General features: G+C 45.7%; 1 protein-coding gene across 3 annotated transcripts in view; it reads right to left on the reverse strand.

Annotated features, from left to right (window-relative positions):
* Positions 1 to 22900, reverse strand: part of PLXNA4 (plexin A4) — a 477499-nt gene that overhangs the window by 57556 nt on the left and 397043 nt on the right. For all 3 annotated transcript variants that reach the window (XM_051626583.1, XM_051626591.1, XM_051626600.1), the window contains exons 15-21: positions 16893 to 17029; positions 14864 to 15031; positions 9238 to 9331; positions 7123 to 7362; positions 6309 to 6455; positions 1519 to 1753; positions 972 to 1114 (exon numbers count right to left, since the gene is read on the reverse strand). In XM_051626583.1, the coding sequence (XP_051482543.1) occupies positions 972 to 1114; positions 1519 to 1753; positions 6309 to 6455; positions 7123 to 7362; positions 9238 to 9331; positions 14864 to 15031; positions 16893 to 17029 (1164 nt within the window). The remainder of the gene's footprint in view (positions 1 to 971; positions 1115 to 1518; positions 1754 to 6308; positions 6456 to 7122; positions 7363 to 9237; positions 9332 to 14863; positions 15032 to 16892; positions 17030 to 22900) is intronic.

Raw genomic sequence — 22900 nt, forward strand, 5'->3', positions numbered from 1 at the left:
CTCTTCTGATGCACCAAAGACAAGCAGGAGCTTCTGATTACGCAGCCAGCCAAGCATGGTGTTACCTGTGCCAGCTCCTGCTCCTTCTTTCTGCCAACTAACCCCAGTCTTGGCCCCCAGCAAACTCACCAGCCAGTGCCAGAACCCCTCTGAAGCTGAGAGCTTGCCAAAGGCTTTGCAGACATCTCAGCCAATGACCTCCCTGGCCTTGGCCGTGGTGTATCCCCTGCTTCTCTGGGCCAGGTATCCCTAGAGCAGAGCTCATCCATCTGCCAAAGCCTGAAGCAGTTTTGCAGCATGGTCAGATCTCAGCCAGTGTCCCATCAAATTCATTCTCACAGTGAGGCAACGCAGGCAGCGTGTAGACCCCAACAGTGCTGGGCAGCATCTTGTCCTCCTACTGCTGTAGTCAGGAGAGTTGGGGTGGAGGAGGCAGATGTGGGCAGGATATGGACAAACTGATGCTGTGCTTTTCTGCCCTCACTGAAAACCACAGAGTGCAGCAAAGGTGAAACTCCTTCAGTGACTGCAGGTTATTTCTACAGGTGTTGCCACAAAAAAAGGCCACTAGGTAGGGTGAATGTCATGCAGAGCTGAAATGACACAGGCAAATATGCTGCTCTGCCATCCAATTTTTTTTTTTTGTTCCTGCTCCCTGCACAGCAGTAATTAATAAATCCAGTCTGAAAAACAAACCCCAGCAGAATGAAGACCAAGGAGAAGTTTAATACAGTAGAACTAAAGCACACAAATCTATGAGGCTCTTCCAAATATGTGAGGGATCAAACAGAATTTAACATCTAAGACAGCAGCAATCATCTTCCCCTTTCAACTTGGATTTTTAATCAGGTGCTGCTTTGTCCCTGGTAGGACACAGCATTGTAAGCCATCACATCCCCACTACTGACACTGCATCTCTTGCATTCAGGACAGAACAGGGAGGCACGAGAGGAGCAGTGTTGATTTCTTACCTCCAGATCTCTCAGGACTGGGTGGTCTTCAATGCCAGGGAAAAGCACCCTCATGGTGTAGGTTCGGTAATCAAGGAAAGGGATCCCAGCTCCATCCAGATCACTTGTCAGCTCATGAATATCTGTCTGCAACTCTGCAAAGGCTGACACAAAAAAAAAAGGGATGACCCATGTAGCACTGACAGTCTGGATCTCCCTCACCATGATGGGAAAGGCCCTCAGACCTACATGCCTGAGACTCAGGTACAAATGAAGAAGCAACACATTGAAGTGAAGAAGGTGGACAAGAGCTGTCACACCTTTCCTGTAACACAGTCTTTCCCCAGAGACATGTGAGCTAGTCTGTGAGCTAGCAAATGCAGTTAGGACAGGGTGGAGGAAGGCTGACCTCAGGGAAACAGGCAAAGTCAAATTAGATCCAGGCTTGAGCCACACCCACAGGATTCAACACTCCTTTTCCTTGTGGCGTTTTGGCCCAAAGTTTTGTGGCTGGATATCTCTCTTCTACCAACACTGACAAAGCATCAGGCTTCCTTCCTCATCCTACCTTCTTTGCACTCCAGTGCCACCCTGGACTCCAGGTTGTCCATCTGCATCTGCAGGCGTTTGAGGGTGAGGTCGCTTTCTCTGGATTTGCGCTTGTAGGCAATCAGCACAGCCACGATGAAGATGATGAGCAGGCCACCAGCCACTGCAATGCTGACAATAGCTGGCAAGCTGAGAGGGCTGTCTGGAGAGATGTAGACCATCCCTGGAGAAAACTCCATCCCTCCTACGCGAGCCTAGAGGGAAAGCAGGAAAGAGTTGCAGCAAAACTGTTGAGCGAGCAGGAACACAGAGGAACTCCATCATCTCCTTTACTAAGGTTGAATTATGACCTCCTCTTGTTTACCAAGCTAAATAGATTGTGATGTACTTGGATAGAGAACAGCTTTAAAACACCTGAAATGTCATATAGAAACACCTCTGTTGACAGAGTGACTGTGAACCAAACCAACAAAGCTTGTGGTGACACAAATCTCACCAGTCCCAACCCCCTGGCTGCCTGTAAGTTTGGGCTTTATTCTGGATTTTCTAGTTCCTGTCCCGAACAACTAGGTTGTGCTGGACTGTCCTGACAACACTTAGTCCCAAAATGCACACAGGACACACAGCTCATGGTTATGGTCTATGGGTCCTGACCTCATGATGGGACAGGGGACACCTGACCCAGGCAGCTAACACGACAGCTGTTGAAATGCAGAAATCAGAGCCACAATTTGCTTTTCAGCTGGAGAAAACTGCTTCTGGAAGCCACTGGGATATGAAAAAAAAAGACCAAACACAAAAGCTACAGAACCTGCACCATGCTTGTTACAGCCCTTCTCCTAGACACACATTGGCAGACTGCCTGCAGGTGCTCATCAGTGGGACAGGGAGCTGAACACAGCTTTCTGCTCCTTATGTACTCCCAGAGCTTCTACCAGCCCCTGGAACAAGCTGCTGTGTGAGGACCTTGCTTTTAAGAGCTAGAAAGAAACCCTTCAAGAGGCACTGCTGCAAGCCTAATGAAATGTTTGGCAGAAGCAAATCTGTTAGGAGTCCATTTTTTCAACATGAACACCGATCCCAGCTGTGATGCCCCAGGGTGCTACTTGCTCAAGGCTACTACAACATTGTTCAAGGCTCTATGTAGAGCAGGATGAGTTGGAGAAGCAGGGAGAAAAGCACTGCTGACTCACCTGAGGTATAACAAGAAGGCTTCTAGGACTGTGCAGTGGTAGGGGAACACTGGTTATAGAACCACAGAATCATAGAATGGTTTGGGTTGAAAGGGACATCAGAGATCATCTAGTTTCAAACCCCCTGCCATGGGCAGGGACACCTCCCACTAGACCAGGTGGCTCAAAGCCCCATCCAACCTGGCCTAGGATGAGGCATCCACATCTTCTCTGGGCAACCTGGACCAGTGTCTCACCACCCTTGCAGGAAAGAATTTGTTCCTAATACCTCATCTAAATCTTGCCTCTTTCAGTCTGAAGCTGTTACCCCTCATTCTATCACTTGATGACCTTGTCAGAAGTCCCTCCCCAGCTTTCCAGTAGCCCCTTCAGGTACTGAAAGGTGCTCTATGCCTCCCTGGGGCCTTTTCTTCTCCAGGCTGAACAACTCCAACTCTCTCAGTCTGTCTTCATAGCAGATCTGCTCCAGCCCTCTTGTCATTTTTTCACCCCTCCTCTGGACTTGCTCCAAGAGCTTCATGTCCTTCTTATGTTATAGGCCCCAGAACTGGACAGGGAGTCTCATAAGAAGAGAAGAGTAGAGTGGGAGAAAACCTCCTTCAACCTGCTGGTCATGCTTACATTAACTTAAAGCTCAGAAGATGCCATGCAAAGAGCTTGAAGGATCATGACATGGTGATGAACCTCATCCCTTCACCCCAGCTGAGCTTTGTCATGGAAAGAAACATCAAGCCCTGCACAAAGTGCAAAGTCTTGTTCTCAGGCAGAAATGCAGCCAAGACCCCAGGGCAGTGTGCTTCCTCTGCAACTGGGACCACTGCAGCATGTAACTGAGGCTTTTCCTTCCTCCCTCATGAGGAGCTGTCTCTGACCATTCCAGGTCCCTTGTCCTCCATCCCACCAGCTCTCAGCTAATCAGTCTGTCCCCAGCCTGCCTGCTCAGTGTTAATTCCAAGCCTGCCATGCCTCAGCTCAAGCACCTACTTGGGTTTCCTCTCTAGGCTGCAGAAGGAAGAAACTGGCCCAAGGAGGAAGGATTGGAACCAGCAGAGAGACTTACAGAGTAGAGAGTCATGAATTAATGAAAATTTTCAGCTGCTCTCACTCCTCACCACCACAGCCCTTTCTGGGGACATGAATCTCTGTGACTCCACCATCTCCTATAAATTAATCTGGCTCCAGTTCCAACCTCTGAGATGATCTCTAGCACCAGCTGTAAGCTATTCCTGGCCAAAGCCACCTAGTTGTAACCCTCGTGTCTCGGACAGGACAAAAGTGGATGCCTGAAAATACCTAATTTCTATCCACAAAGTCCTCTCATACTATTTTGGGATGGACTCTGGAAAGGTAACAAAGTCTACAGTGACAAACTGAAAAGGGACTCCTGTGTCTTTCCATATGTAAGTGCCTACAATAGATACCAGCAACCCTTCAGATGTGCTCCACTTCTTCATTGCACACCTTCTCCAACAGTTACTCATGGATCTTCCACATGTATCTTTCTTTTACTGGGAAAAGAGCTTACCTCTGATTTTTAGGCAATATTTTTTAACCATCATTCAGGCCTTTTAGTTATTTTTTATGTTTTTTCCCCCAAATACTTAACTCTGCGGCTGTATAAAAGAGAGCTGAAGTGGATCACAAACATGTTGACATCAATGTGTGCCATTGTCACTGTTCCTTCCCTTAGAAACAATCTCTGTGTTGTTATGATTCGTTCACTGTCATGGTCCTCTCTCGTATCTAGGCCACCTCAGTTTGCAAGAAAAGGTTTGTTCAGCAGTTTACTCAAGGTCACACAGTAAATTGTTGGCAGAAACAGGAGGAGGACCTGGGAGAGCTACCTGTCAATTACCCTGACCATCAAAGTGACATTCGTGTGAAACGTGGGCACACATTTAGTACCAACCCGAGCACCAGAGAGGCTGTGCCATGCTGGAGGAGGCATTTCCCAGCCCAGCTGTCCCCCTGGTAAGCTCCAGATGCAAAGTCCATCCTTGAACACTGGCCTCCACCACAGGTGACCTTCTGTATTTGGTTCCCAGCCCAGACACTGTCAAAGTGTTGCCTCAGTGTTGGCAGTTGAGCAAGAAATCTGTAACTTATCCTAATACTTAGGCTCATTAGCAGACTTCAATGTGGTGATTTTCCCGTGTTTCCAGCAGCATCTCTTGTTTGATCAGGATCCTCAAAAAGGGATTATTTTTTCCTCTGTGGCTTCACTTAAGCTGTCCCAAGCTGCAGGAGCAGGGGAGTCTTCCCAGTTAATAAGACCTGACCAGATGTTCATCCTCCCTGATCCCCAGGGGTTGATTATTGCTCACCTGACTTTGAGTTTTCTCTCTCTTTGATTGGCTCTGTCCATCTCTGACTAACCATATGCTTAATTATATTAATGAAAATGACAGGGAACATATATTGCCTTGTTCAAAAGCTTCGGAATTCACACAGAGAAAATCTCTCACTTCATTATTGCTCCTCTTGGAGTGTCTTAATGTGCTTTACAATGAATCGAGAGCCACGGTTTATTTGCATGGCTGAAAAGGATTATTACCTCTATTTTCCAGATGATAAATTTTTGGCACAGAGAAGTTAAGTAGGCAGTGCGAGGTCTCTCAGCAGCAGTCCCAAACTAGACCCAAAATGGTCACCAGAAGCTATTTTATAAAAGTCCCCAGAAAACTGTCTTTTTAAAGAACCACTCAGTGTGTGTCCATCAACCTCTATGAGTCTCACTGCATTGAAATAAATAAATATGTGACAGACAGAGCTTTGGGAAGGCAACAGAGAGGTGGAAAAAAGTTGATCAAAAGGAACAAGAAAGACTCATCATAGAATCATAGAATTGTTTGGGTTGGAAGGGACCTTCAAGATCAACTAGATCCAACCCCCCTGCATGGACAGGAACACCTCCCACTAGACCAGGTTTCTCAGAGCCCCATCTAACCTGCCCTTGAACACAGCTCAGTACTACTCAGATGAGTTTGCTGAAGTGGTGTTTATAAAGCCATCAACACTGAGGAATGCAAATCTCTGAAAGTAAAGAGTGAATATATCAACAGTGAGTAGAGAAGCTCTCTCTGATGTCATCAGTCCATTTCTTACAGGTTCCAGGAAGGACATGCAGGAGTATAGTAAGTTGTACAGCTATCAAAACATCAAAGTCTGGTCACAATAGAGTCCCTGTTCTGTAATTTTTTTTTCTCCTACAAAAAGGTAAACTTTACCCACCAGCATGTTAGTAATTGCTGGAGATTGTGCTGAATTTAACCAAGTATGAAATGTAGGGAACATGTTACATATGTGGACACACATGAGCATCTGGATATCCTACAGGCTGTGCAAAACCAAAAGAGAGTTAAACTTTCCTGAAGGGTGTTATTATGAAATGTTTCTCACTGCCCATAGGTACCTCCAGGTTACTCTTCTAGTCTTCTACTTCTCCAAGTTATTCTTGATGGGGATATTACATCAAGAAGAGCCTCTAATGTTTATGACATCTATGGAAGGCAAACAGTGATGCAAACTCCTGGGAGGTCTGATAGCTCTTCAGCAGTGATGTGCCCTCCCAACCCACCCAGGGAGGAAAGGCTGATGAGGTTCAAGCACCACTTACCATCACCTTGTGTCTTCCGATGAGGTTTGGGGACTCACACAGGAGCTGCACATCTGATACTGTCACTGCACAAGGCTTCTCACCAACCAAAACGGTGTAGTTCAGCTTGGCGTTCCCTCCTGCCACTGGTGGGATCAAGTTCTTGCCCTGGATGGAAAGGAATATCACCCCCCCCAAAAAAAACCCAACACATCAGGAAAGAGTCTTCCTTCCACCTCTTGTTTGTTCCTGTGACACAAGTTTTAACATTGCACTTGACATTCATGAATCACCATTTCCTAACACAGGGAGGAAGAGCCAATTTAGGAAGTCATGCAGAGGACATGAGGGTTGACTACAGACTGTCATCAGTCCCAGCAGTCTGTCCTGCTCCTCTCTGGAGCTAAATGAGAAACCTTGCATACAGATCTTACAGAAACAGACCCTCACAAAACATATTCAGGCAAGCAAAACAGACCCCTTTCCAAACATGCAAGAAGGTATTCTGCAAATCATTTCTTTGCACATACACCACAGGCAACTGCTGATGTAGAAATGTTCAATCATAAAATTCCTTCTCTGTATTGCTGGCCAGATTATAGAAATTCCAAAGGACTGGTGTAGTATTTAATCAGGGGTGAAAGGAAGGTCTTGAAAACCCAGGAAAAAAAATAGACTTGGTTATTCAATTGCCAGCCATGTTACAGCAGTAGAAAATGTTCTTCTCTGATGGATACACATTTGTACCCACAGCAGTGGGTACAAATTGAGGCTGTACACAGGCAGCTGCAGCAGGAGTTCCTGTGTTTTAATTATGGGTTGATCCCCATCTCACCTTCAGTATAATGGGACTTCCTGGCTTCAGCTCCAGGATTCCTGAGGGATTAAAAACTTCAAAGATTGGGTTTGGGTAGTAGGTGAAGTTGGTTTTGTTGAGGATCAGCAGGGACTGAACGTTGTCAAGGATGAAGCCAAACTCTTCTGGACGCTCAGCAAGCTCAGACTGGTGACTGGGGTCAACAGCCAGTGCTGGAGCCTGACAGGTCATCTCTGTGCTGTTCTGCACCTCGCAGTTCTGGAGAAGGAAACCCAAAAGAAGGAGAGTTTATGGACATGCCCCCAGTTCTCCTGATCAGCAGACAGCTCCCAGGGAAACACCAGCCTACCTACTGCTGGAGGACAAGCAGACCTCCTTGGTTACTGTGAAACAGGCTGGTGCTTCACTGCTTCAAATCAACCCCCATATCCATCACGCAGTCAAGGCTGGGAAGGAATTAGGAAAGCTTTGCTGGAGCAGGGGTGTGAAGCAGTTTGCCTCCTGTGCCTCTCCCCTGAGGGAGCTCAGCCTCGGGGGTTGCCAGTATCAGCATCTTCCCCTAACCTTGCTTCCTTCTGGAAATAAAAAGTTCTTCTTTTTTCTGTATAGTAGAGATTCCTCAAAACCTCAGCATGATGCTGCAAATACTGCTCACACTCTGGGGATCCCCTCAAAAGTCTATGTGCAGGATATGCTCAGTTGTACCCAAGAGAGGCAGTCGATGCCCCAAGCCTGGCAGTGTTTGAAGAGGTATTTGGATAATGCCCTTGACAACATGCTTTAACTTGACTGACCCTGAATTGTTCAGGCAGTTGGACTTGATGATCATTGTAGGCTCCGTACAACTGAAAAAGTCTGGCCTGCCCTGGTCTATTCCTATTCCTATTCCTATTCCTATTCCTATTCCTATTCCTATTCCTATTCCTATTCCTATTCCTATTCCTATTCCTATTCCTATTCCTATTCCTATTCCTATTCCTATTCCCTTCCATTCTATTCTGTTGCCTATTCCTATTCCTATTCTGTTCTGTTCTGTTCTATTCCATTCCATTCCATTCCATTTCCATAATCAGTTGGAAGTCTTCCCTGAATCTGATGAGGTGTGACAGGTGACAAAATCACTTTGGATTTGGTTTTATGTAGAGAGATATTAGTTGATGGCAGAGCTAGGATTAAGACCAAGATCTACGTCTCCCAATCTGCCAGCTGTAGATACAAATAAATCTAACTCTTATTCCTGTGTTTCCTTTTTGGATCTACCACAGTTTCAGCACTGGTCATGTGGCAGAAGAGTATTTTAATGTCCTCAGAGTGCTTTGAGAACTTTGAGTGGAAAGCCCACAGATTAATCTTAAAACCTGAAAAATGCAGAGGACCTGAACTTTCTGCCCCTCCCCATTTAGTCCCTGTGCATTTTATGCTTTTGGAGCCTCTTCTTCTGGGATGCTCCCAGGAAATGCTGATAAACAGTCAGCACCTTTTCAGATGCTGTTGCATGACACTGTCTCCCAACCCCCTGAAGATACTAGCAGATATTGCCTGCTCCTGAGTCTCCTAACTGGAGATGCTGAACTCACATATTTTACAACTCTAACTGGAGCTGCTCAGCAGCTACTGGTAATTGGCTCCTTCCAAGTCAGTTGTACTCCCAGAACTCAGTAAAAGTCTGCTGGCTTCCACAGAGCTGCTTCTGATTCCTCAGTGGTCACTGAGAGTTGAATGAGACTGTAAATCCAGCTGGTTAAACCTGGATGTACTCTTGCAGGATCTTAAAGAGTCCAGGAATTGGGCACAGCATGCCCAGTTAATAATTTCAGTTTGGATCTACTTATGCCCAGGCATGGCTGGTTTTACATAATAGTGCTGGTTATAGACAGGTCAAGAGATGCCCTTGGGCCAACAGAAGAAACATTCTCAGCAGAGACCAGGAGCCAAACAACCCTTCATGATGCCTGACTCTGTTCCCTCTTTGGTCCAGTGCTCCTTCACAGACAGAGGATGGGGTAATCCTTCTGAAAGCAAGTAATTCTCTCTTTTCTGGATGCAATAGGAGATTTCAACCTCCAGAACTGTTAGCAAGTCTCTATCACCACGTTGGACGTGTCCCCTCCCCAGCTCAGCAGCCATACTCACGTTGACATGTTCCTTTCCACCATGCTTTGCCCGGATCTGAGGGTTTTGGATCAGGTCTAGGTGGGTTCCCCACACTGCAATGGGTGTGTTGCCACTAGAGAAGAAGAAATGAAAGAAGTGCATGAAGATAGCTAAGAGATATCAGGACTGATTGCATCTCACAGTCTTGTCAGAAAGGAAGGAAAAAATAAATAAGAATTTTTCATTCATAAGGGGAGGAATAATAAAAAAAAAAACATGCTTAATAAAACTGCCACATCAAGCAGCATCTGGGTGTTTTCCATTATTGGGACTCAGCAATCACAAGCTTTGTTAATGAGAAGAAGAGTGAGGCTCTTCAGAATGGTCCACAGACTATATCTCCTCTATCACTTAAGGAAAGGAGCCCAAAAAGCCTCACAGATAGTTTCTGTGCAAGCAGCTGCTGAGGATTCAGTGCTACCTTGATTGAGGACTGTAGTCCCTTCTTGCATGTTAAACCTGCTATAAAAACTTCATCCTGGAAAAGATAATGTCACCTCAGTGAACACACTTCAGTGCTGCAAGGAACCTGGTCCTGCAGCATCTAGAGGACACAAAGCCAAAGTCATCAGCCTTGCTGTGTATAAGGTGTTCACTTGGTTTCCATCTGGTGATCCAGGCAGGTAAGTTCTGCCACGTGTATTAGATCCAACATGTGATAGAACAGAGATTTCCAGTCTACGTGTCCCTTTGCCCAGGCAAGGACTGAGGACAATTCATACAAACCATACCCCTGCCTTTGGTAGACTTTCTCATTTTCTATAACATCTCTATAAGCCCATTTTAAGATGGGGAGATGTAGATGGAGCCCTTCTCATTTCCTGCAATCACTGTCACTAGAAGGAAACAGCTTTCAGGAACACTCTCCTTTCCTTTCCTTTGCCTCTTCCAGCTGCTGGCAGCAAAGAGGAAGGAGGAAGGAAACTGCAAAGGATCATTCCCAGGCTTCAGTAGGAGCTGATGTGTTCATTGGTTTTGAACCTCCTGTTGAGAGGAAGGGATGACCATAGGCAATGGTCCCCAGTTTGGGGTTGGAACAGCATTTCTTTTCCAGGGTGAACTCTCCTTCTGCAGAACTGTGGCAGAGGCAACAAGACGCAAGGGCTGAAGTGAAAAGAGTTGTCCAAGAAAGCAAACCCCTCAGCTGTCAGGCTCACACAGCCAGGGCAGGATGAGGAAATGTCATCAACAGCCCCGTCTCTGAGGGTTTCCCAGGGTGAGGAGTACTCTCAGCTTTGGCATCTGCCTCTGTATCTCCCCTTGGAAACTGTCCAGGCTGCAATTGATTTCCTGGAGTGCTCTGCTGAGAAGGGGAGGGCAGGCCATGTGGAAATGAGTGGGACTGGAAAAAAAAAGCTCAGGATCCCTTTCCTGCCTCCAGATAAACCTACACATACGTGAAAGATGAAACACATGCATTATAAATGAGAAAACACCTCAGAATAAATACAGCATAAGAAGCCTGTATTGGCCTACTGATCCCCCCCAATTCTGACCTTTGTTTTCCATGTTTCTCATTTATCTTCCATCCTTAATCAGATGGGGCAGGTGGGAATGAAAGCACATACACATCTCTGCTCAGCAATGTAGCTATCAGGTTTCTGTCAGCTGGCCACAGTCAGCTCAGACTGTTCTTCACCCCTCTAGTTACACCCACAATGATAAACCCAAGGGCCAGGACACCAGCTCAAGCACTGGCTGGTGACCATAGATGCTGCTAAGCTGTTAAAAACCCCAAGCAAAGCTTTGTCGTGGTTCAAGGGATAACAAGGGCCAGGAAATGCTCCCAATGAGCAGGATAGAAGAAACTACATTTCCTATGAAGGAGCAAAGATCATTGGTGGTGTGGATGAGGCTTATGCGTGATCACTGGTTTCAGGACCAAAGAACAAACCTGGATTAAGTACTGACTAGTTTAAACCTAGCATGTGTAACCAAGAAGCCTGCACATTTGAAGTCATGAGCATTGAGCTCTGCCAAAAAAACATTGTTACAATCATATCTTTTGGAAGGTGCTTCTGTGACACTTCTCTGAAAAGTTCCTTATGGTCTTTCATTCAATAAATACCAGTACAGACTGTTCCACACTTAGGAAAACACTGACCTTGAGTTTTGCAAAGTACCTCAAGCTCTTGTTCTCTGAAACCATCAGTTGTGATGGGAAATCTCTAATGTGAAATTTTATGGGGCAAAGGCACATTTTGCCATTTCCATAAGTTCTGCTTGGATGGTTGAGTTCTCTTGAATGCACAGAGGCTCTCTTCTGAAGTCATACATCCACTTACAAGAGAGCTCCCCCTCCTTGCTTTACAGAAAAAATACCCTCTCCCCAAAATTCAGTATCACATGAAATATTCCTGATATCACCCAGGGAGAGCTCACTCACCAAAAACCAGAAGAGAAGTGTGTAAACTAAGTTGTTGTTTCTCCACTGTCCTGGTTCTTCCGGATTTTTGGCTGTGAGCCTTTCTAATTTTTATTATTATTTAATATTATTATGAATCTCTGCTGATTCAAACTAGAAGAGATTTTGTATCTTGACTCAGCTGAAAGTTTTATGTGTTCCAGTAGTATCAAATATGTGTGCCTATGTACAGACATACAAGTGTGTCTATATATGCATACAACTTTTTATTTAATCAGCCAAGTCTGTGCACACAGTTTTAAACCCACATGTTAAATATTCTGTATTTGGTTTGGAAACTGAGCTTGCAGGCTCAGGCCACAGTTATTAAGCACCAGATCAGAGAGGGGTCATTTCTCTGAAAAATAAAAAAAGCCAAAGTAGTTGTGTTTGCTGAGGACATGAAATCACCCCCTAACCCTCTCTGGCTTGCAAATCAAGTAAATAAAACTGTTGTTTGCTTTTGCATGAAAACCACCTGCCTTTTGTGTCTGCAACCTAATGGTGGTCATGGCCACTTCTTACCCAGATCAGATGAGAGCTCAGAGTCACTCTGCTGCCCAGCAAGCTACCAGAGGTGCCAAGACTACCAATTTTCTCAGTTTCACTCTTTACTTTCCCAAAAGCTGTGAGAACCCTTTTCTGTCTGCTGACTCAGAAAATTCCTGGATGTAACTCAAATCAAACCCAGATCAAAAGTATTAATGAAGCCTCATAAAATTCTAGTTGCTTGCCAGCCCAGCATGACGCTTTTTTTTATTGGCTATGGGAGTAAATTAGTAATCTTTTCTTTATTGTCTTGGAAAATGGCACTTGAGAAGGCTTTAAGCCAGGCTTGGTATATTAATTCACTAATTTTGCAAAGCTGGTTTGATAGCAATCACCTCTCTCTCCAAACAACCTAGCCCCACAGTCAGGACTGAGCAATCAGAAGCACATTGGATTTGCTGCAGTGAATCCCACAATATAACAAACATACTGAGGACCAGCCTCAGTCTATCTCAAGATCCAGGTGTCTTGACTAACTTATTTCTTGCTTGATTCTCAGGACTGGAGTTGGCTGCACCCAAGTCTCTGTGGAGGCTTTACTCTAATGCTTCTCTCCGTTATAACCTGCTGGAAACAGCTCCACAATTAACAGCTGTGGTGCTTAAAACTGTCCCAGATACCCTGAACCACAGTGGTAATCCTGAATATTGCATCTTCTCCCTCTGCACCCTCCTCCAAGGTTATGCACCTTTGAATAAGTGCACGAGAAAGAGGATGAAAGCAAGTAGGGCTGATGAAAATTTGGCACCTGTTAATGCTCAGGTGGTTGCTTTCTGATTTCAGAGACACTGAAGAGAGGAAAAGGTACAGGTTGCACCTGAATGCTGAGACAGAGTCCCTGGCATCCATCCTAGCTGCTACACACCCTGCAACTAAGCTGGCAAGCACTAAACAAGCACCTCTTCTTAATTTCCTTTATGCTGGGAGGTGGGATGAGAGATCCAAGGCAGTAAGCAACGGGATGGGGAGTCTCTCACCCCCAGGCTGGGCAAAACTTTGCCAATACACCTAAAGCAACTCCTTGGCTGCTGCTTTATCTCTTGCTGGCAGGTTCAGCATAGAAACCAAGGAGCAAACAGGCTCTGGAGAACTCCTCTCCCCTCCCAGCCAAGACCTGAGGCCAGGTAAAAGGAAGCCCCCATGCTGCAGCTTTCCTGGGGATATAAGGGAATTCACTCTCCTAAACTGTCAATCTTGCACCATTTAACTGACGCTGGACTCACTTTAAAAAGGAAAAAAAGTAAAGTGATTTCTTATTTCACTGATAAGCTGAACTCTGACTGAATATCAAACCCCCAAATGGAAAATCCAGACACTAAAGCTTCAAGCCTAACGTGCAAAGATTCAATCCGGTTAAATCAGTACATTCCCTCATGGTAATTAAAGGCACTAATTGATTTGTGAAAACATCTTCTGGTTGGGAGCTGAACTGGGGGATTTACAAGCCCTGCTCCTAATCCCCAGACACTCCAATCAGTCCAGTTTGACAGGGAAGCAGAGAGCTGTTTTGGATGAATGAGAGGAGACTATGATTTCTTATTTTGTATCTTTTCAAGGAAATGCCAGTGCATTTAATGACCATTTTTTCTCTTCCTGGGGCCATTTCTACAGGTTTCTGAGAGATTTCAGTGAGAATTGTGAGTCTGGATGCTTTCCACAATGAGGGCAGATGCTCCTCTTAAACACCTTAATGTGAAAGCTCTGAATTGACTAAAGCAGCATCAAAGGGGTGAAAAGAAAAAGGAATGTCTAACAAGGAGGAAGGCTGTTTGATAGGACAGGGACCAGGGCTCCTTTTGTGCTTCATGTCAGGAGACAGCCCCTGGGGCTTTCAGGCATGATGGCCAAAGATGTTTATTCCTAACCCAGCCTATCCATGAAGGCTGTGGGAAAGGCAGGAACCCAAGGGAGATTCACTTCTCTAAGCACAGTTATGGCATTTTTGCCTGGTTTCAAGAGATCAGTGACTAGTCCTGCTCCCATGTAAAGCTGTGGACCCAGCCCAGTGGGGTGCAAAACAGTCACAACCAGAAACAGTAGGAATTGCAAGTTTTCAGGATAAAACTGCATAGTTTAACCAGCCCCAGTGGCCTGTAACATTACTCAGACAGGGACCATCCTGGTGCTGGAGATGAAGAGTGGGCTTCAGTAGAGGGAGAAAGCTTCAACACTAGGTTGGAGACTTGCTGCACCTACCTTTGTAATTAAAGCATGAGATCTCCAAGACAAGTTTCTGGTGAGCATTGACAGCTGGTTTTGCTGCATTAAGCCAGGAAGCTTTGCTCTGCTGGTGAAGGTTGGATGCAGGATCGCTTAGGTTTGGACTACATGGAGTTTGTTTGGTGAAAGGAGTCTGCTCCTGCCCATCCCTCACCAGACTGTGGAAATGTTGTCCCAAGGTACACATGAGCACACATTGAGCATCCAAAGTGTTACAACAAATGCACAATTCATGCTTGGCCTTCAGTCTTTCCTGTGAAAGAGCACCAGCCCTCATAATCTTGGGCTCTGGGAAGCAGCTCTGCACGAATCTGTTTCTTAGTGAACACAATTCATGGAAATCACTTTCCTGTATCAAGGACCAATATGAACACACTAGTGCTGCATTACAAAACCCTGGGAGGTGACAGAAGTTGTCCATGGAACACTTACCTGAAGATGCTCCACTCAGGCTCGATCCTCAGGATGGTTGGATCCTCTACATATTCATACTGCAATTCCTGATGTATCTTGGCCTTGTCCACTCTTACAGACACCTTCACCTTCTCAAAACCTTCATCTGAGGCAGTGGTGTTACAGACAATGTGCTTGGTGGATCTCCTGTGAGCAGAAGCAAGTAACTATAAACCAGGTGTTACCAGCAGCAAAACAAATGGTGCCAAAAAGAGCCCAGTTACTTCCTCTTATGTCCTGTTACCTTAACCTATGCACTGTGAAATGGTGAAACTCACTAGTACAGGAATATGCTGAATAATGGGACACATTTACCTGAAGAAGTGACATTGCCTTTAATAAAACCACAGCAGCCATCATTTCTCAAGTCTCAGAGTAAGAACTGAACCCCAAGTCCAAAACCAGACCTCTTTCCAGAAGTATTTCTGTGTGATTAAATCCATTTAATCACATGCAGACCATATGCTGCAGCAGCTCATAAAAAGGGGTGTTTGCACCTCAGCTTTCCAGTCTGGGATAATAAAGTTTACTTTGCATTAGGGCTGTTAAGCCTTGTTTAAGTGCAATTTGCAACATGCCTGAGACCTTTGCATGGAAGGTGCTAATATAGTGGGAAGTGTTTTATGATTGTACTCACAGATTATTCTGCAGAAACCTTTCCTTTTGGGCAGGGCTCAAAACCAGCTCCAGGTCTGAATTTTCCACTGGGTCTTACCTTCCCATAAGGAGCCAAAAATCCAGGCTCTAACCATCCTGAGTCTCCCAGCCTTGTGATTTGTGATTCAGCTTTATCTTAGACCAAGCAGGCTTCATGCTTCCCTTGCAGCATGGCACTCACCTTCACTGCCTGCAACCACCAGGTCCTCTCTAAATCCCCCTGAAAGATCACCCTCAGCCCCTCCTAAAACTCCCCAGCCTCTTCAGTAAACATTTCCAAGCAGCTGTGGCTCCCACTTGGCCTTTTAAATCACAAGCTGTGACTTCACCCTCCTGAATTAAAGGAGCTGAATCACAGACACTGAACCACACCACAGGCAGGAAAGGCAGCTAAACAGGGTCCCCACCACCAGGAGAGGGAAGGGCACTGCCCCAAGACAGGTCTCCTGTAAATGACCCCTTCTTCTTCCAAGGAAACACTGGGGGGAGAAATGTGACAACTTCATTTCCAGCCTCCACCAATATTGGCAGTCAAATGTGTTGCACTGGGTAGTTTTGAGCTGTGGGAGCCCCTGGGAGTGGGATTCAGGCTCATTCCCACAGGGATCAGGGAACATTCAGCAGGTAACACTGACATTAAGCTTCTCTGAACTGCAATTGATCAGAAGCCAAATCAGAGCTGAAATGCTGCAAATCATCTGTATCTTAGCACTACAGGACTACTCTGGGATAAAAGGGAAGTGTTTTAATGCTCAGAACTGATGTTGTGAGATTTTCTTTGCCACCTCTGCTAACCCAGGGACTTGAAAATGAATCTTTTAAATGACGTGCTCCCAGAGCAAGCAGCAAAACATGGGACTGTGGAGAATTGTAGTGAAGCTTGACAGAGATCCATGCAAAAAAGCACATAAAATATCAATCAAAACAATGAATGAAATCCTATTCTCCCAACCCAAAACGTGCACAGTAAGGTTGCGTGTGATGCAGAACATAAAAACCTCCTTGCAGAATAGAGGTGGCCACAAGCAAAAGAGGCACTGGAGCGACAGGTTTTCATGGAATCCTAGAATGGTGTAGGTTGGAAAAGACCTTTAAGATCATCAAGTCCAACCATTAACTTAACTCTACCAAGTCCACTGCTAAACCATGTCCCCAAGCACCATATCTACATGAATTTTAAACACATCCAGGGATGGTGACTCTACCACTTCCCTGGGCAGCCTGTTCCTGTGCTTGATAACCCTTTCTGTGAAGAAAGTGTCTGGGCTACAGAAGACATCTCTCTTGGGAGACAATAATTGCTCACATCTTTCAGACTCAGGCATGTAGAGTAGGAAGGACTCATCTGTACCTGTAGAAGAGGCAGGGTTGTCGCCCAAAGGTCACGATGACATTGCTGCCAGCATTAAGGTTGTTGCCTGTAATTGTCACCTGGGTGCCTCCTGACACTGGTCCCCGCTTCGGCTTGAGATCAGAGAGTGTCAGAGTCTGTGAAGGCAAAGGATCATGTTGAAAACAGCAGAGGAGCATCAGTACCTTCCCTCTCTCAGTTTAGTGATGGAGAGGTAGGAACCCCCATGGGTTAATAATGTGTTAGCTGGACTTCAGAATTAGTGGACTTCAGAAGACCACATCTTCTGGTGAATTGAAGAGTCTAGAATGACACCGATTCCTATCATAGACACAATGCTTGGATGCCAGGTTTAATGGGATGAGTTCAGGCCTAACTCCAGTCTGTTCACCTCACCCCTACAAAATCAGACCTGGCCTTGTACCTGTTGAGAAATACTCTGCTTGCAAAGTCCACATCTGGAGCAGCTGGAGCCCCAGGGTCTTCCATCTCCACTGCTTGTTTGACACAGCTCAGATGTCTTTTTTGCCATTGTGCAACACCACCTCTGCAAGACACCCAGCTCTTGATTAGATCTTAATGGGGACTCTACCTACAAGGAGTGGAGTTCACAAGTGATTAAAATGATTGGGCCTTGAAGAGATTACTCGAAAGCCTGTGGTTCTGAGAAAGGACAGAACCTGCTTTATAGCTCCAGAGAGATGCCTAAAAAGTCCCCCTCTGCTCATGGGCTTTTTCCCTGGAAAACGGGAGAGCTGTGGTCCAGCAGAGCATCTGAGCTTGTGTATTACCTCTTGCACACACCCACCACATGGCCCCAGATCTTTCTCTTTTTCTTATCAGCCTTGGATGCTGAGAGGTCTCGTACCGCATGAGTGTCCTGCACCAGCAGAGCCTGGTGATGCTCATGTTGAGATGTACTCTGAATTACTACAGACACAAAAGGAGCACTGTCCAGATGAAGACCTTTTCCTGCAGATTTTCCAAGCCTCTTTTCCAAACATAGCACACTGCTGAGTTAATATATCAAAAAGAGGCACAATTCCTTCAGAGGTCCCACATCTCAAAGCGCTTTTTCTTACTTTCCTGCTCTCCCTTCTTCCCAAAATCAAGACAAAATACTTGCACTCTGAAGGCACAGATCACCCTGTTACCACAATGCAGAGAGGAGAGATCCATTTTCAGGGAGAAATTTAGAGTTACAGTTTATTCTTTCATTTGAATTTTAATAGAAAACCTTCCCATTCAGTCCCAAGTGAAAAGCTACCATATGCATTTAAATTAAGATTATTTTTCTCCTCTCTTTAAGAACGGTGACATAAATGCTTGAAGCTCTCTTCAGCTCCTCTGAACAAGCAGGTTCATCATGCAGTCACCTTACTGAGCTTTCAAAACCATTAATCTATGTTTAGAAAACCACCTGACACACAACACAGATCCTTCTTCCACACACACAGCCCTCTCTGTCCCTGTCCCCCCACACTTCCAACTAGTAGTTTTGAAAACCAGGGGCAAGGTTTCCACTTTGCTTTTGTTCCAAAAATGAAGCCACTGCTTGGAGAAAGAGCTGAACATGAAAATCTGACATCCAGCTCAATGGAAAAATCTGTTGCCATAGCTGGACATTTCTTCTATTTAAAATGGATTGGTTTTGACATGATGGTTTGGCAACAGTTTTACCCCAAGTCCCTCACCTATTAATTGCTGAATGTTGGGAGGAAAACTAAGAGGAAGGAAGAAATTAAGAAACAAAAAATGCCTCATTTCTTGTGCTTTTCTGGGAATATTCTCTAACAGCTGGTATTGGGATAAAAGATGCAGGAAGAGTAGGCAGGTGCTCCTGCATGTTTATGGTGCCACCCCACAATGTGATGGGAACTCCTCTTTAATCCTTTCTCAATGGCCACCCAGACCAGTGCTGACCATGACAGCTGCTGCTGGGAGGTGACTTCCCACCTGGGTGAAAACAGGTTGAGAATGGCCAACCTAGTGGATGTAGCCTGCACAATAGCACTACAATAGCAGCTGCTTTACCAACCAGAGAGGGACTGAGAGAGTTTGGGTTGTTCAGTTTGGAGAAAAGAAAGCGCCAGGGAGACCTCATAGCAGCCTTCTAGTACATGAAGGAGGGCTACAGAAAAGCTGGGGAGGGTCTTTTTACTAGGGCTTGTAGTGAGAGGACAAAGGTAACAGATTAAAACTGGAAGAAGGGAGACTTAGGTTAGATATTAGGAATAAATTCTTTAGTGTGAGGTTGGTGAGATACTGGAACAGGTTGCCCAGGAAAGCTGTGGAAGCCCCATCCCTGGAAGTGTTCAAGGCCAGGTTGGATGGGCACTGAGCAACCTGATCTCCTCCCCCTCTGTTCTGCCTTAGGGTGGCCACATCTGGAATATTGTGTCCAGTTCTGCGCCCCTCAGTTCAAGAAGAACAGGGAACTGCTTGAAAGAGCCCAGGGCAGAGCCACAAAGATGATGAAGGGAGTGGAACATCTCCCTGATGAGGAAAGGCTGAGGGAGCTGGGTCTCTTGAGCTTGGAGAAGAGGAGACTGAGGGGTGACCTCATCAGTGTTTACAAATATGTTAAGAGCAGTATCAGGAGGACAGAGCCAGGCTTTGTTCAGTGGTGTCTAGTGACAGGACAAGGGGCAGTGGGTGCAAATTGGAGCACAGGAGTTTCCATGTAAACATCAGAAAAAACTTCTTCACAGCGACAGAGCCCTGGGACAGGCTGCCCAGAGAGGTTGTGGAGTCTCCTCTGGAGAGATTCCAAACCCCCCTGGACACGTTCCTGTGTGATGTGCTCTGGGTGATCCTGCTGTGGCAGGGGGGTTGGACTGGATGATCTTTCCAGGTCCCTTCCAACCCCTAATATTCTGTGATTCCGTGATCTAGTGCCAAGTGCCCCTGCCCATGGCAGGAGGATTGGAACTAGATGATCTTGAAGTTCCCTTCCAACTCAAACCATTCTATGCTTTGAGCTAAAAACCCAAAGCCCTTGTCCCACTCCTGATTTACTTTCCTGCCAGCTCCCCAGAGGTAGATAAACTGGCCATGACCCTTTGATGATCCTTGTAGACCAGAACTCCACCAGCACCACTGCTTGGCAAAGTATTGCTGTGTCTCGTGCCAACATGACAAAAGGGTTTGTGGCTGAGCTTTCAAAGTTGTGATAGACCATTAATTATTCACAGTGGCCTTCATAAATATTGCACAGTATGTCTGCAGTAAAACTCAGCCTCCAGACTGTTTACCATTTCCTTGCTGGTGAAAGGTAATGGAAAATGTAAGGGGATCTAGTGAATCTGTAATAGGTTGAAATGGAGAGTGACAATGAGGGAAAGGAGCCAGGAAATCTTCTGTACCTTTCTAGGGACTTGCCTGTTTTCCTCTGCTCCCAAGCCTTTAATTTTATAGAATCATAGAATCACAAAATTATTTGGGTTGGAAGGAGCCTGTAACGTTCACCTAGCCCAACTCCCCTGCCTTGAGCAGGGACACCTTCAACAAGATCAGGTTGCTCAGAGACCTATCCAACCTGACCTGGACTGTTTCCAGGGATGGGGCAGCTACCACCTCTCTGGGCAACCTGTGCCAGTGTTTCAACACCCTCTTTTGTAAAAATATTTCTTCTTTACATCTAGTATAAGTCTTTCACTTGAAAACTATCACCCCTTGTTCCATCACTACAGGCCCTGCTGAAAAGTTTGTCCCCGTCTTTCTTCCAGGTCTCCTCCACAAGGGTTTTCCACAGAGAAGCTGCCAGCAGAGCCGTGTGTAAACTGACCTCATGGGGCATGTCAAGATCTTGGTTCCTACTTCATTCCTTCTGTGGGTAAGGGCAGAGCAAGATGTGACTCCGACACAGCTTGTGCACCTGGGTTTCCCTTCTATAGGTTTAATAGTAGGAGCAGGAGGAGGAGGATGGAAGGGAGACCTGTTGCAAATGTTCTGGGACCAGAAGAGTTGCAGTCAGAGTAGCCCACTGAGCCATGATACTCTCATTCAAAGCCAGAATAAAGGCAAACTTGCTTCAGCATCTGAATTGCAAAATGAAAGGAATTTTTGGGGGGGTTGAAAGACCACGGCAATAATTATAGCAACAAAAAGAATAAGTAAAAAAAATAATGTTCATTAGGATGATCATAAAATTCATTTCCATCTGCAACTAAATGCTTTGTTTCCCTTTTGGCTTATTGAACTCTCTGATGCAATTAGCATTTTTGGTCATGGATGAGCTCAAAACAAACTAACAGCATTTTTAATTTGAAAGTTCTTGTCAGAAATGTGGAGAAGAACTGTTCCAGCATCTCTAAGTTACCTTTTTTAAAGCACTGAAATGAAGTACTCTGTGGAGTTACAAAAATCACCTCTTCCAGTGCTTGCAGGAGAAGGGAAGCTGAACCTATTGGCCCAACCTGACTCTGTTTTGCTTCAAGCCTTCTGAAAAACAATTTTCCAGAGGATTTACTATGCATCAGAAAGTGACATTTACCTCTCATGTGATGTCTTTCCTTAGCTTTCAAACATCTTCCTTCCCTGAAAGCTGCCATCCACCTTTGCAGGATGCCAAGGATGCCTGCAATAACATCTCTACCCTCCTAGCAGACATCTCAGAGGAAGCCAAGCTGCTCCAACAGACACAGCTCGTGTTACAAAAGCCATGGACACGGGAGAGGGCAGATGATGGGCAGGCTGGAGAGTGGCTGTTTTTTTTTTTTCTCTCTAGCACAAAGGTATTGAGGTGTTCAGCAAAGAAAACCCTGTTGACTTCATGCTCATGCACGGCTGGGGTAGCTGGCAGCTGGGAAGCCAGCAAGCAGAGGGAAAAACTGTCACAGACAGACACAGGTGATCAAAAATGGACAGTAATTCCAAGAGTTGCAAAGGTGACATCCTGAGGTGTAATGTCCTGCAAAGAGCCCTTCTGTCTGCCTAGTGGGGGCTGTTTCTCAAGGTGTTTGTTTGCCCCCACCACCTGAGCTACACCAGAAAATGCAGATAATAGAGAAATTTCTGTAGCTCAAGGGGGAATCTAAGATATCTGCATTTGTTATCAGTCCCCTTTGCCATAAAAACTGCTTGGGCATGTGGATAGTATCAGAAAAGACCTGTTCCTTTGCAGGAGTTGAGAGCTTTTGATGGGAACAAAGAGACCTTCTCATCTCAAATCTGCACAGATCTGCAGAGATGAAGGCCAGTCAATCCTTGCATGTCCCCAGCAAGGGGCCTTAGAGGAATAAGCTGGTCTCTTGGACAAGGAGTGTCAGTAGAAAGCTGGAGAGTGCAGCAAAAAAAAACAAGTGGAGTGTTCTACATGTGTTGGGCTCCACACAACTCTTCCTTGGCAAAGTGACAGTCTCAGGCTGAACTTGTACCAGCAGCAGTGCAGAGCCAGGCCCAGAGTCTGTCTGACTGCTTTGCAAGCTGATGTCCCAGACAGATGGTGCAGCACGTCAATTTGGCAGCCCCAGCAGTCCCATAAAAAGAGGAGCATGGCTGCTCTGTGAATGCCACTGGCACACGTCACTGCCTCCAGACGGCCTGCTAAGGGTGCCCACTCACAACAGGAATCCCTTCCCTCTTTCTTTTTGGACGTATCTAACATTTGGAACTGGAGATGCAAGAAATTCCATTTCTCGGACACTGCCTGCTGCAGTGAAGTGAGTGAAAGTTGCGTATGTGATCCTACCACTCACTGTTACCTAGGGACTTTGGACTTCACCTCCAAATTCCACATGGCTTAGACCTGTCTCCAAATTTTCTACCCTCCAGATGATGAGCAGTTGCAGGAGGAAGCAACATAAAACAAACCAGGGTGTTGGTATTTATGGAGCCAAGTCCCATGGAGAGCTATGCACTCAGAGGAACAACTTGGAATTATGTTTGGCCCTTATTTGAGGCTTGAGAGAGACCTGGGCTGAGCTGAGAGTAACAAAAGCTTCTGTGCTGTGTCAACCACAGCTCTGACAGATGACCTTTGCTGTCCTGAACTCATCCCTCCAAGC

Source organism: Apus apus, chromosome 1 (genome assembly GCF_020740795.1).
Source record: "Apus apus isolate bApuApu2 chromosome 1, bApuApu2.pri.cur, whole genome shotgun sequence".
Taxonomy (NCBI): domain Eukaryota; kingdom Metazoa; phylum Chordata; class Aves; order Apodiformes; family Apodidae; genus Apus; species Apus apus.